Source organism: Eucyclogobius newberryi, unplaced genomic scaffold, assembly GCF_026437365.1.
Source record: "Eucyclogobius newberryi isolate DKJ021-1_F unplaced genomic scaffold, fEucNew1.0.hap1 SCAF_21, whole genome shotgun sequence".
Taxonomy (NCBI): domain Eukaryota; kingdom Metazoa; phylum Chordata; class Actinopteri; order Gobiiformes; family Gobiidae; genus Eucyclogobius; species Eucyclogobius newberryi.
This window is the reverse complement of record NW_027315846.1, coordinates 25,923,826-25,940,225: the sequence shown is the minus strand read 5'-3', so window position 1 is coordinate 25,940,225 and position 16,400 is coordinate 25,923,826. Positions and strand designations below refer to the sequence as shown.

Below are 16,400 nucleotides of genomic sequence, written 5' to 3'. Positions count from 1 at the left end.
CAAAAACCCGGCGTCGGGAGCCAAGAAATCAGCATATCAATGGCGGCCTGAGATCACGCTAGATAAACCGGCGATAACAGAGAAATTAACAACTGCTTGACATTTGCTCAACATCCATTATTCTGACACTTGTTCGGTGGTTTTCAAAGGGCTGAACGCATGCTTAATCAACATTCATATTCCCTGAGCAGGGCAGCGGAGGAGCAGAGGAGCCAGACTGCAGCCCGCCCTGGTGCTGAGGAGAACGCCGCATTAGGGCCCTGTTGGAGAAGTGATTGGGGAGTTGGTGCTGGGATCCCGGGAGTGGAGGGTGTGGGATGGATGTGGGATGGGTGAGGGATGGATGAGGGATGGGTGTGGGATGGGTGTGGGATGGGTGAGGGATGGGTGTGGGATGGGTCTGGGATGGGTGAGGGATGGGTGAGGGATGGATGAGGGATGGGTGTGGGATGGGTGAGGGATGGGTCTGGGATGGGTGAGGGATGGGTGAGGGATGGGTCTGGGATGGGTGAGGGATGGGTGAGGGATGGGTGAGGGATGGGTGAGGGATGGGTGAGGGATGGGTGAGGGATGGGTGAGGGATGGGTGAGGGATGGGTCTGGGTGTGGGATGGGTGTGGCATGGGTGTGGGATGGGTGTGGGATGGGTGAGGGATGGGTGAGGGATGGGTGGGGGTGTGGGATGGGTGTGAGATGAGTGTGGGATGGGTCTGGGATGGGTGTGGGATGGATCTGGGATGGGTGTGGGTCTGGGATGGGTGTGGGTGTGGGATGGGTCTGGGATGGGTGTGGGATGAGTGTGGGATGGGTCTGGGATGAGTGTGGGATGGGTCTGGGATGGGTGTGGGATGGATCTGGGATGGGTGTGGGTCTGGGATGGGTGTGGGTGTGGGATGGGTGTGGGATGGGTGTGGGATGGGTGTGGGATGGGTGTGGGATGAGTGTGGGATGGTGTGGGATGGGTCTGGGATGGGTGTGGGAAGGATCTGGGATGGGTGTGGGATGGGTCTGGGATGGGTGTGGGATGGGTGTGGGTCTGGGATGGGTGTGGGATGAGTGTGGGATGGGTGTGGGATGGGTGTGGGATGGGTGTGGGATGGGTCTGGGATGGGTGTGGGATGGGTCTGGGATGGGTGTGGGATGGGTCTGGGATGGGTGTGGGATGGGTGTGGGATGGGTGTGGGATGGGTCTGGGATGGGTGTGGGAAGGGTCTGGGATGGGTGTGGGATGGGTCTGGGATGGGTGTGGGATGGGTGTGGGATGGGTCTGGGATGGGTGTGGGTCTGGGATGGGTGTGGGATGGGTCTGGGATGGGTGTGGGATGGGTGTGGGATGGGTCTGGGATGGGTGTGGGTGTGGGATGGGTCTGGGATGGGTGTCTGAGGTAAGATGAGGTTTGACACCTTTAAACACTATCAGCTTTGCATAGGAGAGGGAATTAAGTGATTTTTAACTAGGGCCCGACCCCATATAGTTTTTTTTGGAGCCGATAACAATGTTGAGAGGACTTAGACTTTACAATTAATTTGCCAATGTTTACTTTATTTTCAATTATGTTATTGAGCATGAATTACCACATTCTTTTTATATTTTTGCATGTTAACTCGGCTCATTTGCACTTTTTGACCCTGATTTGAAAAATCATAAATTGTGTCTACTCCTGAACTTTGACCCAGGCTGCCTCCATTAGCTTTTGCTAAAGATGCTAACTATGCTAAGTGTGGCCACATACACGTACATAGCGTGGCCATCAAACGTTATTGATCGGATTGTAAAAACTCCCAAAAACAATTTTTGGGGATTTTAAATGTGGTTTGACACCTTCATAACGCCGCTGGATAATGTTGATATTAATAGGGCTGTAGAAAAGAGACATTGATGGCAGACTAAAGACATGTCCTATCCACCAATTTGGCCACTAAAGCTAGTCAAATATCTCCATGTATCTGACCCAAACTGCACTCAAAAGATTACAACTGCACAGGACATACAAAAACAACTAGTTATACAGAAATGTACAAGGAAACAGTGTATTTATATGTTAGAGGTATAAAAGTTAGATTAAACTCATGATTTGCGCCAAAATCTTGAGCTAACTCATTCTATATCTTCTCATTTCTGCTGTTGTCTATAGAAAACCTTTTAATCTAAATAAAATGATTTGTCAACTAATAAATAATAATGTGTAGCTTTGGGCTTGAGCGATTTGCCAACATTTTATCCTGGTGGTAAAAATGTGTTTGTGGCATCAAACTCCAAATGTGTTCATGGCTCCAAAATAGTCCAATTATATTGACAAACTGATAAATCGGTCGGGCCCTCCGTGTGTTCATGATGTTGTAGCCTTCTAAAAGGGCCTATTGCAGGGGCTTCAGATCACACCACCACATTTTAGCTCTATAGGCTAAACATCTTTATTTTGCTTAGTTTATTCTTTATTTGTCGTAGCTGGAGCTGATGGCAAAATATCTATTGTTAATGGGCAGATTCCTGTTCTAAAAATTAAAAAGTTAAACGGCTAATTACGATAAAAAATGAAAACCGATATTGTAATACATGTTTTGTATTGGTATGTAGTTTGGTTAAAGTGAGGTGAAGTTAAGTTTTGTGGTAGAATGTATGTTTTTTCAGACAAAAAGTAGTATCTGACGCCCACATGACAAGTCTGAGTCTCATTGTTCAAGTCCAAGTCTGTGTCATTAAAAAAAAGGTTTGGTCCAAAGTCCAAGGCTGAGTCAGTCATGTGTTCAAGTCCATTCAGAAGTATTGTGTGATTTTGCATTAGAAAATGTATTTTCTGTAAACTGTAAACTGAAAATAAGATAAGATAAAGGAATATCTTATCTTATCTTATCTTATTTTCAGTTTACGGTTCACATTGTCAACACTTAAACAGCAGCATTAACTTTAGAGAGAAAACTGATGAATCAACTGCACTGTCACGATAATATATTTTGAAATGCGGAATACTTGAGTCGATCTTGTGCTTCGATTAATCGACTAAAAACGTGGCGAGGCGTGGCACTGGCAAAAGCTCTCTATTATTAGGATCTCCCACAAAAACTACTATGTACAGTAAACAGAGAAGTACGAGTACACAGGATCTCCATAAGTGACAGCCACTCCATAAACTCCATTCTTATAATATACACAATCATATGGAAACCAATTTATACCACCGACACAATAACACTAAAGCAAAAAAAAATGTAAATTCTACATGTACAGTTTTGTGTAAGAAAAAAACAGAGCAGTAGTTTAGTATTTAGTTTTTAGTTACAGTATATTGAGACGTATATGTTTGATTGTGTCTATTTCTCCATCTTTCTTTCTTCAAACCAAACCCGCAGTTGGGAAAACCCTCTCTGATCATTATCCAAACTTAAACAAACCTGCTTTTGATTCCGGCTCATTATTTTTTGGAGAGGAGGGGCCCTTTCCACACTTTAGTACAGCTCATTTCCAAAACAGTGGCATCTGCCCCATTTGCGCGCCCCTCCCACCCTCCGCCCGAGCCATACGTCGAGTGGGCTGCTTTGTGCCATTTTCGAGTCATTACGACCAAATTCATTCATACGACGGCAGCAGGACACCGCGCGCTGCCCCCCAGACCCCTCTAGGGACAAAGGGGTGGAGGGTGGAGGGTACCGGGGGTCCCATGGCGGATTCAAGGCCTTGGAGAGAGGGGAGAGAGACAGCCATCATTTCCAATTCTAATAAGAGTGGAGAGGAGGACCTGATGGCACTCGTGTCACTCTCCTGCCCACGCTGGGGTGAGGAGAGTCAGCCCCCCGAAAACACACAAAACAGGCCCTCGACTGGGAGAGCTGGGAAGATTTTGGCAACATAACAATGATAATGTTTTGATGACAGAGATTGATTGCAGATGGGTTGAGATATAGAGCGCTAAAGCAACACAAACGATCAAGGCCAATTGGAGAAACCATTATCAGTTAATCAGGAATATTCAGGTCGAAAACTAAACAAAAAGAGTAATTCAAGTCAGAAAAAAACTGAATAGATCCAAGCCATGATTAGAGATTGACAGATTGTGTTTTTTTTGTCCTGATTGTTTAGAATCCAGAAAAAGCTGATGGCCGATTGGCTCTGAAGATATTTTTGGGCCGATATGATTATTTTTCCCAAATTGATAATATAATTACAAATCAGTTTTTCTACTAACTGGGTAAGAGGGCAGTGTAGTGTGTTTTAGTTAGTACCCTCTTGCTCCAAAGTGTTCAAATAAAGTTTTATGTGTATTCTTTAGGCAGCCGGTCGAAATCTGCAGCAGAATTAAAGCTGATAGCAAAATTTGCTCTCTCTATACTTGGATATTTTAAATGTTCTGAGTCAAGACTAAACCAAATTTAGTGATACAAGTGATAAGTGATCCAATAACTAAACCAGAACTAAACCAAAAGGCTGGTCCAACAGAAGAGCTGATGACATAAGCCAGGCTTGTGTTACAAAAACAAATATTTTATGTTATTTTGGCTTTATTGATATTTTCCACTCTACCATCGATGGTAAAGTGGGACGAGCCACTGATCCACAGGTTGGGGGTGTTTCTAGCTCCCAAATACTGTTGTTGTGTCTCTGAGCAAGAAACGTAGGTTGCCTTGCCCACAATGTCTGCGTACACTGGCGTAAGGATTAAAAGAAACCCACATACAAGAGAAATTGTCGTTGGGATGTAGACGTTTAGTCGATGATGATCTTCGGTCGACGATGTCCTTGTCATCCAATTATTTTATTGTGATTATAGAGATTTACATGAGGACCACAGCAGAGAGGAAAAGGTATTGCTGGATATATGGAGATGAATAACAAGTGTACCCTGACTTTTCACATATAAATGTCTGTATTGTTTTCTAGTACTTCTCTGGTTGGTTTTGTGAGCCTGAAGTATTTGAATACAGTCTGGGTCAGATACTAAAATACTAAAAAAGACTTGTTAAAGTTCATCTGTTGCCACACAACACGTCGCCCCCTTTTAGTCGACCAATCGATGCACAGGGTGTGTCTTTAGTCAATCAAAAACTTTTCAGACGTTTTCAGCTGCGAAATTTGAAACTTACGGAACAGGATTCATCAAACAAGTATGAATTAAGCTAAATTCAACTTCAGGTATATTTTTGATGAGAAAACAACATTAAAATATGGCCAGAAGCAATCATTGTCAATTTTGCATAATGTCCTTTATAGCGCACACACACCTGTGACAGTGAAGAACTTACTTTGCCTCAGAGCTAAAAGCCAATTACAAAGCCAATGGTCAGGTCTGTGACCAGATAAATTAAGTCATCTGAATCAGTGAGAGACCTACAGTTTTCAGAACTTTCGTGACTCAGTGACATCAGCAGCAGTATATGCGTTTACAATACAATAGGTGGTGGCAATTCTTTGTATGTTTGTGCTTAGCAACGTCTGAAAAAAGCCTGAATAGTGCCGGACCAGAGCTTATAAAAGAGATATAACATGTCCATGGTGGACACAGTGAAGCAGAGCTTCAGAGCTAATGTGGCTCCAACTCAACACAGCAAGGATTTTGTAAAACTCATATTGTAACTAGCCTTCCTACAGTTATTTAGTATAGATAAGTAACAGTTCTCTTTAATAAGTACTAAAGTAAGCTACCGTAAGATAAAGAGATGGAGATAGAGGAGGAGAAGATGAGCTGCTGGGAGGGGGAGGGAGGGACACACCTGTGATAAGTCTGTGTCTGATGTGATGCAGAGACAAAAGGTGAGAGTTCAGTCTTCTTGTGTTTGGAAATGATTTAAAAGTGTGATCACATCTGATCCCTCAGATGTGTACAGTTGTTTTCACTGTAAAACCATCTACAAATTAAAAATATAATGAATTACTTTCTTAAAAAAACTTGTTATCCTAAATTTTAACTTTAGACATTTAAGAGCGCATGTAAAAAACCCTGCTTTAAATATAACAATTTAAACAGATTTTGCCGATTCCCCAGCCCACACACAAGACAAGACACTAGAGGTTGGACAGAGAGGTGATATTTGAATGTTCCACCATTGTGACTTTTTTGGATGAGACAAAGTGACAGCGCCGTGTCCAATTCCGTCCCCCCCAGAGAGGAGCAGCCCAGGCCCGGCCGAGGAGGGGGCCCCGGGCTGACTCCCAACATCTGTGTTATGCGGGCGGTTCCAGATGAGGGGCTCCGCATGGTCGCCCTGTGGTCCCCCCGTCTGCCCGCGGGACCCTCCCCTCGCCCCGCCCAGCCGCCACACTTCCACGGACACCAAAAGGACCGCGGCAGACAGAGCATGGAAATCAGCCTCAATATGGACTCTCATTTTGGTCAAAGTTTACATTTTACACCCTTTTAAGCACTGATCAAAGCAATGACTGTGGATGGGCCAATCAGGAGGCTTCATTTGGGGGCCATTACACAGCTTATGTATTCATTGGGAAGTAAATGGGCAGAAGGGGCTGACTGGCTGGAGCATGCAAGTTGAACCCTTTTTGATTGTACAATTCCCAAATTACATTCTAAAAACAGCTCATTAAATACTAGATAAGATTAATATGGACTTGTGTTAGGTGGACTTGTTTAGTTAAAATTATCTTACATCGTTAACTTTTAATATTTTTTATTTTTTTTTTCATTGTAGAATCATCATCATACGCATTTTAATCAGTCAGAATTAAAACAGTAATCCAAGCAATATTTCTATTGTGATATGAATATTGTTATCAGGATACTCAAAAAAAAGTACTTCAATTAGGGCTGCACAATAAATTGCAAAAGTATCCATACTGCCAACATACTAAGCGATATTGCAACAAACTAAATATGTCTCAAAAACACCAAGATTCTCCATCTGACAGAAATGTAGCATCCTATTCATGATTTTCCTTATTCAGTCTAATTTAGCTTTGTCTCTGTAAAGTTTTTATTTTGACAGAATTTGACGAATGCATATAGGCATGAACATATTTATTTTAATATAACTGATCATTTTGTTCAAAAGTATATTCAAATATCGCAGCACTTAAAGGCGCAATGGACGATTTTTCGGCAATTTGAGAACTCGGGTGGAAGTGCGCACGCCACTGCCCCGTGCGGACTGATACAACACACACGTGCGTTTGTTTATTAGCGCGACGGATCGCATCGCATCTCTCGCTTTCGCTAGATTTCCGTCTTCTTCTGAGTCAGCTCGAACAGTCTTTCTCCGTCTTCATTTTTTCCCGTACACTGAGGGAACTATATTATGATAGATCAATGCGCTTAGACACGCGGAAACGTGGGGACGAGCCACACGCGGCTGCAGGTGAGCTATAGGTGCGTTTTATGATTGATACGTGGCAGGACTAATCGGCCGTCCACGCCACGAGGAAATAAAACTCGGATTTGGGCCAAAAAAATCGTCCATTCAACCTTTAACAGCCCTCCCCTCTGATAGTAGTTTCTGCCCTAAGCAATTGTGTGGACTATACAGCTGATGTATACAACAGCAGTGCAACTTACAAACCATGTACTCTGCTCTCAGACTTCAGGCCTCAGCTTTATCATCAGGAAAAGGCCAAACATGCTGCTGTACAAAGTTATTGGTGATAATTTACAGTCTGAGGTAGACTAAAGAAACTGCACATTATACTGAAGTGTGCACTACACAGGCCTATATACTGTGTACTGCACATTATACTGCACAGTGTGCACTACACAGGCCTATATACTGTGTACTGCACATTATACTGCACAGTGTGCACTACACAGGCCTATATACTGTGTACTGCACATTATACTGCACAGTGTGCACTACACAGGCCTATATACTGTGTACTGCACATTATACTGCAGTGTGCACTACACAGGCCTATATACTGTGTACTGCACATTATACTGCACAGTGTACACTACGCAGGCCTATATACTGTGTACTGCACATTATACTGAAGTGTGCACTACACAGGCCTATATACTGTGTACTGCACATTATACTGCACAGTGTGCACTACACAGGCCTATATACCATGTACCGCACATTATACTGCACAGTCCTGTGCGAATTGTCCAGGTCCTTGAAAATGTCCGTAAAATTCCCTTGAATTTGAACTACAATAATTCAGCAAATGTCTAGTGCTGTGCAAAGGCTCATGTCTTTGATTTGGGCTGTTTTTAGTCTGTTTGTTGAAGCTTAAATCAATGTTTCTACACTCTAATTCACCACAGAACCTTATCCAATCCAAACATTGTTTATTTCTACAATTAAAAGAGTAAAAAATGCAAAACAAACTGCAGAAAAGATGTGGTGCCCGCAAGTACAACTATGTTATCATGGTAACTAAGGGCAGAGCAGCATGGAGGATTTTTGGGAAAGATGTGGATGGAGGGGCTGTGTCAGTGTGAATGGATTAGAGAGAGAGACGCTACGGCCGGTTCAGAAGAAACGTCATCACGAGGATGTCATTCTGCATCGGCCTGGCAAAGAACGACCTTTCTCAAATAACAGCACTAAAATTATTGAAAAAAACACTAGAAACATAGATGAATGATAAAAGTCCATAAAAAATTACAGACACTGCTGGTCCCGTACAGTCATCCCTTGGTAAAACTAATCCCATCCAAATAGGGCTCTATAAATTGAAACGTTAATTTTCCCGTATCCCAGAACACAACCACCCCCCTCTCCCCCTCTCCCCCACAACCCCCCGCCTCCCCCTCCCCTGCCATCCAGCACCGCGCCAATATTTACGCATCGTGGCAGGACTCCCACGCGCTCCGAGCTGGGGGACGTGAGGCGGACTGGACGCGGGGAGGAGGCGGGCGGCGCGAGGGCTATCCCACTGCAGCCGCACGCTAACGGATGATGGATGGCCTAGTCGATACGTTATGTCTTAAGAGCCTGATTTCCTGCCAGTCCAATCACTAGGCCTCCAGTGGCCCCGCTCAGCTGATTGGACAAGCAGAATAATTTGGCTGGCTGTGCAAACACTGTCTGTCAGAGAGAGCGGGCCGGTGACGAGACTCAGGCCAGGAGCAGGGAGGGAGAGGGAGAAAGGGCCTCCCCCGTGGTCCGCAACGGAGAGGGAAATCATAACAATAAGCAGCAAGACTAAACAGAAGTGTGTCACCTCCAGGAGAGAGGGGGGGAGCGGGGGGAGAGCGGGGGGCAGCCGGAGCAGAGGGCCTGGTGGGGAGCTAAACCCGACCATGTTTGTGTTTCATTACTGCGCTCACCAGAGGCACTTTTCAAAGACATGTGGACTGTCTTAAGTCAAGTCCGGGTGGAAAAAAGAGAAGTTCATTGGTGTTGATTTTGTAGTAGGATACTTATTCGTTCTGCAAATATTTTCTGTTGGGTATTTTGGTTGCCGAGTTGGCTTTCTTTTGTTATTATGGGAATTGCAACGTGCGTTTTGATGGTGACATTCTGTCCAATGATCACATTTTGAACAAATTCGGGAGCATTAACATGGAAGAAGACCAACATATGAAGTGCTAAACTAATACGAGAATGGTCATAGTGGTCTACTCTACAAGCTTTTATGCAGAAAATTATTAAATCATTTTGCGGTTTGGAGAGGAGCCGTACCAGCCCGTTGCGGTGATTAAAAACTAGCTTCCCAAGGTCTGGCTCGCTTAAGCTAAGTCGGGGCTAAGCACCAGAGCGAGATGATTGGATAAGAGAGGACACAGACTCAGATGAACACAAGACCAGAAAAAGAAGTTAGACAGAGAAAATAATAATTTCTCACCAAACGTTGACTTTCACTTGCGATTTTCAGTGACGTGACAAATATGTTGAGTTGGAACTGCCTAAAAGCTCGGCATTTCGTTCCAGGGAAAAAGCTTAGCATTAGGGTATGGTTAGGATTAGGCTTAGGTTTAGGTTTAGTTTAGGGCTTTGGAACGCTAGTCCTGCATCAAAATCCCATGTTGATCCGACAGACTAGGGCTGAATGATGAGTGGCATTAGTGATTACATCGCAATATTATAAAACGCAATATTGTATTCGCAGAGGCACGAGATCATGACCCTTTCAGAAGCCACACATGCATTTGGAGGTGAGTGGAGCAGCGCAGGCAGAGCACAGTCACAAAGACTGCCCTGTGGCCCAGGCACTGAAAACAAATACACAGAAATATGTTTACTGTTAATATGGTTAACATGGACTGCAATCCAATCGCAACTTTTCTTGAAAAAAATTTGACTAGACAAAATCGTTCAGCTCTCCAACAGACTTTCCAAAATAAAGCTAGCGCATGTTAGCGTCAGCCGTTTCCTGTTCAGCCCACGGCCCTGGGCATAATGCATTTAACATTAGACAAAGCCAAAGCATTACATAAAGAGGCTTTGCACAGAAGTGAAATAAAAGAAGAAAAGCCAGAGGAGAAACCAGAAGCGGTTTCCTATTCACTCTAGCTTTAGCCACGTCTCACAGCCACACAAACTTTATTAAACGTCTGTTGCTGCCCAACAATGTGGAGCAAGGCCCTGAGCAAGGAAATGTATTCTGCCATTAAAAACTAAAAACAAAGTGCTTCTAGGCGAACAGTCTGTGGGACTAGAGAGTAGAAACATAGAAACGTGACTTATGTTACTTAAATAATTGCAGTCTTTGGGATTTTCTTTGATTGCGATACATTTTGCAGCTCTAAACATCACAATTATAAGACGACGCCTACATAGGGCTGTCCCAGTGAAACTATTTCCCATTTCTCTTGCCGTAACTTTGCGGTATGCGTTGTATGCGGTATGGCCGATAGGCCCATAATAATGCATGTAAATTGAGGCTGCACTTGAATCATACCATCAAAAAATAACAGCAGGCATAAGTGACAGTGTGTGTAAAATTAAATATTATGCAAAAAAGACATCCTGAAAAGCTCGAAAATGATTATTATAACTCAAGCAAACCAGCCTGGCACCAGCTCGCACAGCACATGCTTATGCTTTTACTACACGTTTATGGGTGGAGGAGGATTGTCATGGCAAATTGGATAGTACTTTGGCTTTGGCTGAACTTTACGCTGTCTCCGTTTGGCTACATCTTCTCACAGGATTTTTTTTTATTTTTTGACCCCCAAGGCTTTATTAGACAGGAACGGTAGGCGTGAAATGGGGATGAGAGAGAAGGGAGGATATGCAGCAAATACGTGTTTACCTGGACCGAGGAGGATGCTTACAGCAGTGTTTCTGCTCATGTGCGTTTTGGCATCGATCCGGACACCAGACTGATGTGGATTTACGCACAGCACGCAGACTTGTGTTTTTGGGAGAATATAAGGGCAACTCTGGCCCTTCAGTTCTTCTTTTTCAGTAAGATGATACAAGGTGCTTTGTTTGGGTCAGTGTAGGCTTATGTTAAACATAGAGCTCTTTGTACAGAATGCTCAGTTTTGCACACTTGCGCTGTTACGTCTGTGCCATGGCCTTGTAAAGGTGTCTGATGCCAGAACACGGTGAAAGTTTTCTTAAAAAGGGTAAAACTTCATTAAAATGTGGTCCCCGCAGTCACTTGGGGCCTTCTGCAGTACGTGATCATTGTAAGGTATTGCAATATTGCGGTCACTGACACAGCCCTACGCCTACACAATATCAAAACTCTTAATCCAATCACCACTCCTACCCTCCACACCGGATGTCTGACACTATTCAAACCTCCAGAGTCAGTCCGAGCCCAGAGCCCGGGCCGTGCCTCTGTCCTCTGGGACCCTCAGCCTCTTGTAGATTGGTGATTAAGGCCACAATGTAGAGAGGAAGCTCCAAATACATGCGACTTTGTCAGTGACCTCTCCTCGGCAGGACCAGCCTGTGACCAGGGCCTTGGGGGATTACACGTGTTACAGTCAATAAAGCCGGGGCCCTCAGTGTCAAGGAGAGAGCCAAACGCAACCATTAACCTTCCATTTCTGAATGTGTAGTCAAAAACCACATCGACTTATGGTAAAGTATTGACGCAATTCACTTCTGCAGAGCTAATTAAAAGTCAACTATGTAACTTTCACGCCGCTTTCCTAAACCTAACTGTGATTGACAAGAGTCAGGGATTATAGAACAACATTATAACATTAATAGAGTAAGGAAGGCAAAAGAGCTAGAAGAGTATGAAAATCAAAGATGTACAAGTGATTACAAGATGACATGGACTGAAATATCACAACAAAACAAGATGATCAAAATGTATGTTTTAGTTATCGATGAGACACTTCTAGAACTGATCAATTTCTTTTTTTCCAATAGAATGCAATCAATCACGTTGTATGACTTAAAAACAACAAATCAATAAGGAAAAATTATCTATTTTAAATTTCAATCCAGTATTACCAAGGAGTTACTTCATCCCGACACCATATTTCTCACATGTAGTAGGGCCCATTTTAGAAGTAAATATGTCTGAACAAGATTTAATTGTAGTATTGTATTACTTCATAAGATGTAGAATAATACAGTTTACAGTCATATTTAAATTGGATGCACAGAAACAGTAAATAATTCATTAGTTGTTATTATTTTTTTCAATAGATATTTCTTACATAAACTATATATTGATACATGAATTGAACACTAGCTCCCCTTGCATCTGTCAAATGGACATGAGAACGATTTACAGACACATTTGATTTTAAAACAAACCAATAAACTATAAGTACTTTAAACATGTGTGCACAAATACATTCTAAATTCAGGAATGGAGGAAAACTCAACTTCAGAATATCACAAAATATGAAAAATGAAGGTGGTTTTGTCAAAATAAAAGCACTCGGACACATGTGAGTGATATCAGAGCCTGGTTCAAACACGTTTAACATTTGATTTTGCAGCATTTGTTTATTTAATATGATTTTGATTTGATCGACAATAAGAATTTTATATGAAGTCAAAATCCAGGGAGATATTTGTATTTTTATTTATTATTATTTTATTTTTCCATCCTTTGCAATAGACAAACATAAGTGACAGTTCTACTTTTTCCCCCTGTTTATATATTTTATTTTAAACAAAGATGTATTAGCATTTAGGATCTGATGTTGTTTAATCATAGATAATATGTTATGATCTACTTCATTTTGCTACTATTCTGTAATTTTGTACATTCCGATTACAGAATGTAATATAATTCCAGAAATAAGGTGACTGGAGGCAAAATTAAGTAAACCATCACACATTTGCAATAAATAACTGACATCAGATCTAAATGTTAATAATTTTCAGTCTTAATAACAAAAAAACAGCAAGTATTTTGAAATTCAAATAGCCGTTACTTCACTGTACTATGGCGAAAGATTTAAAATTGCATTTGCACTTCACAAAAAGAACAATTTGTGATAACGTATATACCATGTTTGTAGATAAAAACAGACATTTATACACCGAAACGTCTCCTATTAAATTAAAAAAAGGCATAAATTAATTATTTTCATATATTAATTCATACAATGCAATGTTAGTCGTGTTTAAACCAGGTTCTGATATCACTGAGTGCTTTTACTTCGACAAAACAACCAGGATGTTTCATATTTTGTGATATTCTGGGGTTAATTCCAGTTTCTTCATTGTAATCACTTTTGTATCACATTATGTTCCACTTCATTTCTGACTCCATTAAGCTATTTAGACAGTATTTGTATTTGTTTCCAAAGGGTCTACAAAGAACAGCAGAAATAATTCCTTACCTGGGGAATTTCTCTTGCAGCTTCTTCATGCATTGACGTGTGGGTCTGAGCTGCTCTGTCCATCTCGCTATTTCCTTATATTCTGCTCTGGACAGCTTCATTTTGCACAGATATCTGAAAGTGCACAAACGAAACCACTTGACACTGTCCCACATGGTCATCACAACACGTGCAATTCAAGCTGTCACAACACAAACCTGCGCGTTTAGCTACTTTCCCGTTAGCATTTACAGATTATTACGCGGAAATACAGAAAATATGCAGACAAAACTACAATATATAATGTCTGCCACCTCATAAAAGTGTTGTCAGGTCAGTTAAAATGCAAGCAGGTTAAAAATAAGTCACATTACGCGTGTGTTTACCTCTGAAGTAGGCAGCTGCACTCTTCCCGCTAGGAAGTTGAAGAAACCGGAAGAAACGTCGGCTTTGGAAATAAGAGTGCGCTGATTGGCCGATAACGCGGAAATGTTGAATAATCTCGACGCAGATTGGTGGGCAGGGAAAGGGGCGCGTGGAGAAGGCAGAATGAAGAAGGGAGGGCTGAAAATTAAATGCAAACTATGATACATGATATAAAACGGTCCTATATTCGATATTAGCTAAATATTCTGCAAAACAAGGATCAGTATGTATAATAGAATAGAATACACATGATTATATTATATTAGAAACAAATATTGTCTATAGCTGTACAGTGTTTATTATTTAGTTTATGAGATAAGATAATGACACAAAGTTGTTGTTGTTGTTGTTGTTGTTGTTGTTATTGTTGTTGTTGTTGTTGTTTGTTTTTTTAGGTAAAACATTGCATTTTTAATTTAGTGTTTGTCCTGTCAATAAAAGCCATCAAGCAATGCTAAGCATTGTATTGTTAATTAGAGTGTAACACAAATATCAATATTGCAAGATCTTATCCTATGTGAGACAGTAATTAAACGTAAGCATCCTTTTGCTAAATAGAGCTGCTTCAATGACTTGGAATAATCATGACTATTAAATCAACTATTAATACAACTGTAATCGTATTTTGATAAACATAATTGAAACAACATAAGCCAAAAATACATGTATAAGAAAGGCAGTGGCATTAAATCAAAATGTAAAACATCAGTCATGATATTGCAACCTGTATTTGGATTAAAATGTATTTTATAAATCTCAATGTTCATCAGAAATAGGCCTACGGTAATTCTTTAATTTTTTAATATATATTTCTTTCCAAAACAGTACATGTTGCACTGAGTTACACAGCCATCTGAGATTATCATCAAATTCTAGAACGTGAATGCAAAAAAGAATAAACAACTGTAAATTTGTTTTTCAAACAGCTAAACCCCCATGAAAACTGAATACATTTACATTTTAACTACACAAATATAATACCCTGACAACACATTTACATAATTTACAACTCGACTACTTAAACAATAAATAATCATTAGTTGTGGCCCTACAGTTGTATAGAAAGACATTTGATCAATTTTGCACTAAATAGGACTTGTATGATGACGTTAATGTCTTCTGTTTTTCCCTTTACCCTTTTCTGTCAAGTTCTGTGTTCTTTCTTTGTTTTTTTAATACACGTTTCAAAAATTGAAGAACACAAAACATACATAATAGAAAAGATCTGCAGGAATGTCTGTAAAAGTGCATGTTTGGGCATTATTACTGTCCAAGGCCTGTCCAATTAGTCATCAATCCATTCATTCATTAACCAAAATGTGACCCAAACATTTCCTACAACCGCCTCCAAGCATGTGCTCCAGTCCTAATAAAGTCATCCATATTATTTGTGCTGAAATTGCTGCTGAGGTGCTCCGCTCTCCTTTTATACCCCTCGAGACAGCACTGGTCCGGGCTGTCCTTAATTAATTCTCACAACCTGAAGGAATGTAAACCCCCCCAACTCTCACACACACACACACACACACAAGGCCCAGACATTCTCTCTCTCATCAACACCTCGGGCCCCTGGAGCCACTGATGGAGCTGCTTTAAATGGCCCCCAGGATACAGCACTGGTGTAATGAGAGCAGGCCTGGTGCTATAGGCTCCAGCAGCAGAGGAATACCACCAGACAAGAATGGGATGTTGAATTAAAGGACAGGCTGTGTTATGACTAAATTAGATGCTTTGGGTCCAACAGGGGAAAGGGGCATGAATGGATTTATTTGATGTTTTATTATATAGGATTATTTTTTGGAGCCTTGAAAGGAAAAAAAAAATCTGATATTAAGAAATTAGCCTACAGTTTTAGCTTATCATTTCAATTATCATAGTTTTACATAATGTCAAATGGCAGTTTCGGAAGAACATTTGAAAAATAAAAGTTGAAATCTAAAGGAAGTAGAGCTGAGATCATCAATAAGCAACATTCCATTCAAACCATTTACACATCATTGAACAAAATAAATGTGTTATCAGGTATTATTATTTGTCAAATCATAACTGTAATTTATATTCATTTTGGCCTTTGTTCAAATAATGGTTGCTAAGTGAATTAGTGGAATTACCTCTACCTATGTAACATTCAATGATTTCTAATAACGCTGGATTCAGATGACACATTAATATTGTTAGAATGCTGTTGTTGTTTCTTGTTATAGTACAAGTAGTTAATGAGTCACTAATAGAAATAATCAGATTAAATATGTGTGAATTTACCTTTTCGCTATTTCATGGCAAAGTGCAATGTAATCAGTAGGGGATTCTGGCTCTTGCCCACCATCTGGGAGTATGACACCAT

The 16,400-nt window shown here is 41.2% G+C and overlaps 1 protein-coding gene across 1 annotated transcript in view; it reads right to left on the bottom strand.

Annotated features, from left to right (window-relative positions):
* Positions 1 to 13,757, bottom strand: part of cdin1 (CDAN1 interacting nuclease 1) — a 164,988-nt gene extending 151,231 nt beyond the window's left edge. Inside the window, exon 1 of the mRNA XM_072457833.1 lies at positions 13,652 to 13,757. Within this exon, the coding sequence (XP_072313934.1) occupies positions 13,652 to 13,752 (101 nt within the window). The 5' untranslated portion in view covers positions 13,753 to 13,757. The remainder of the gene's footprint in view (positions 1 to 13,651) is intronic.
* Positions 13,758 to 16,400: the final 2,643 nt, after the last annotated feature.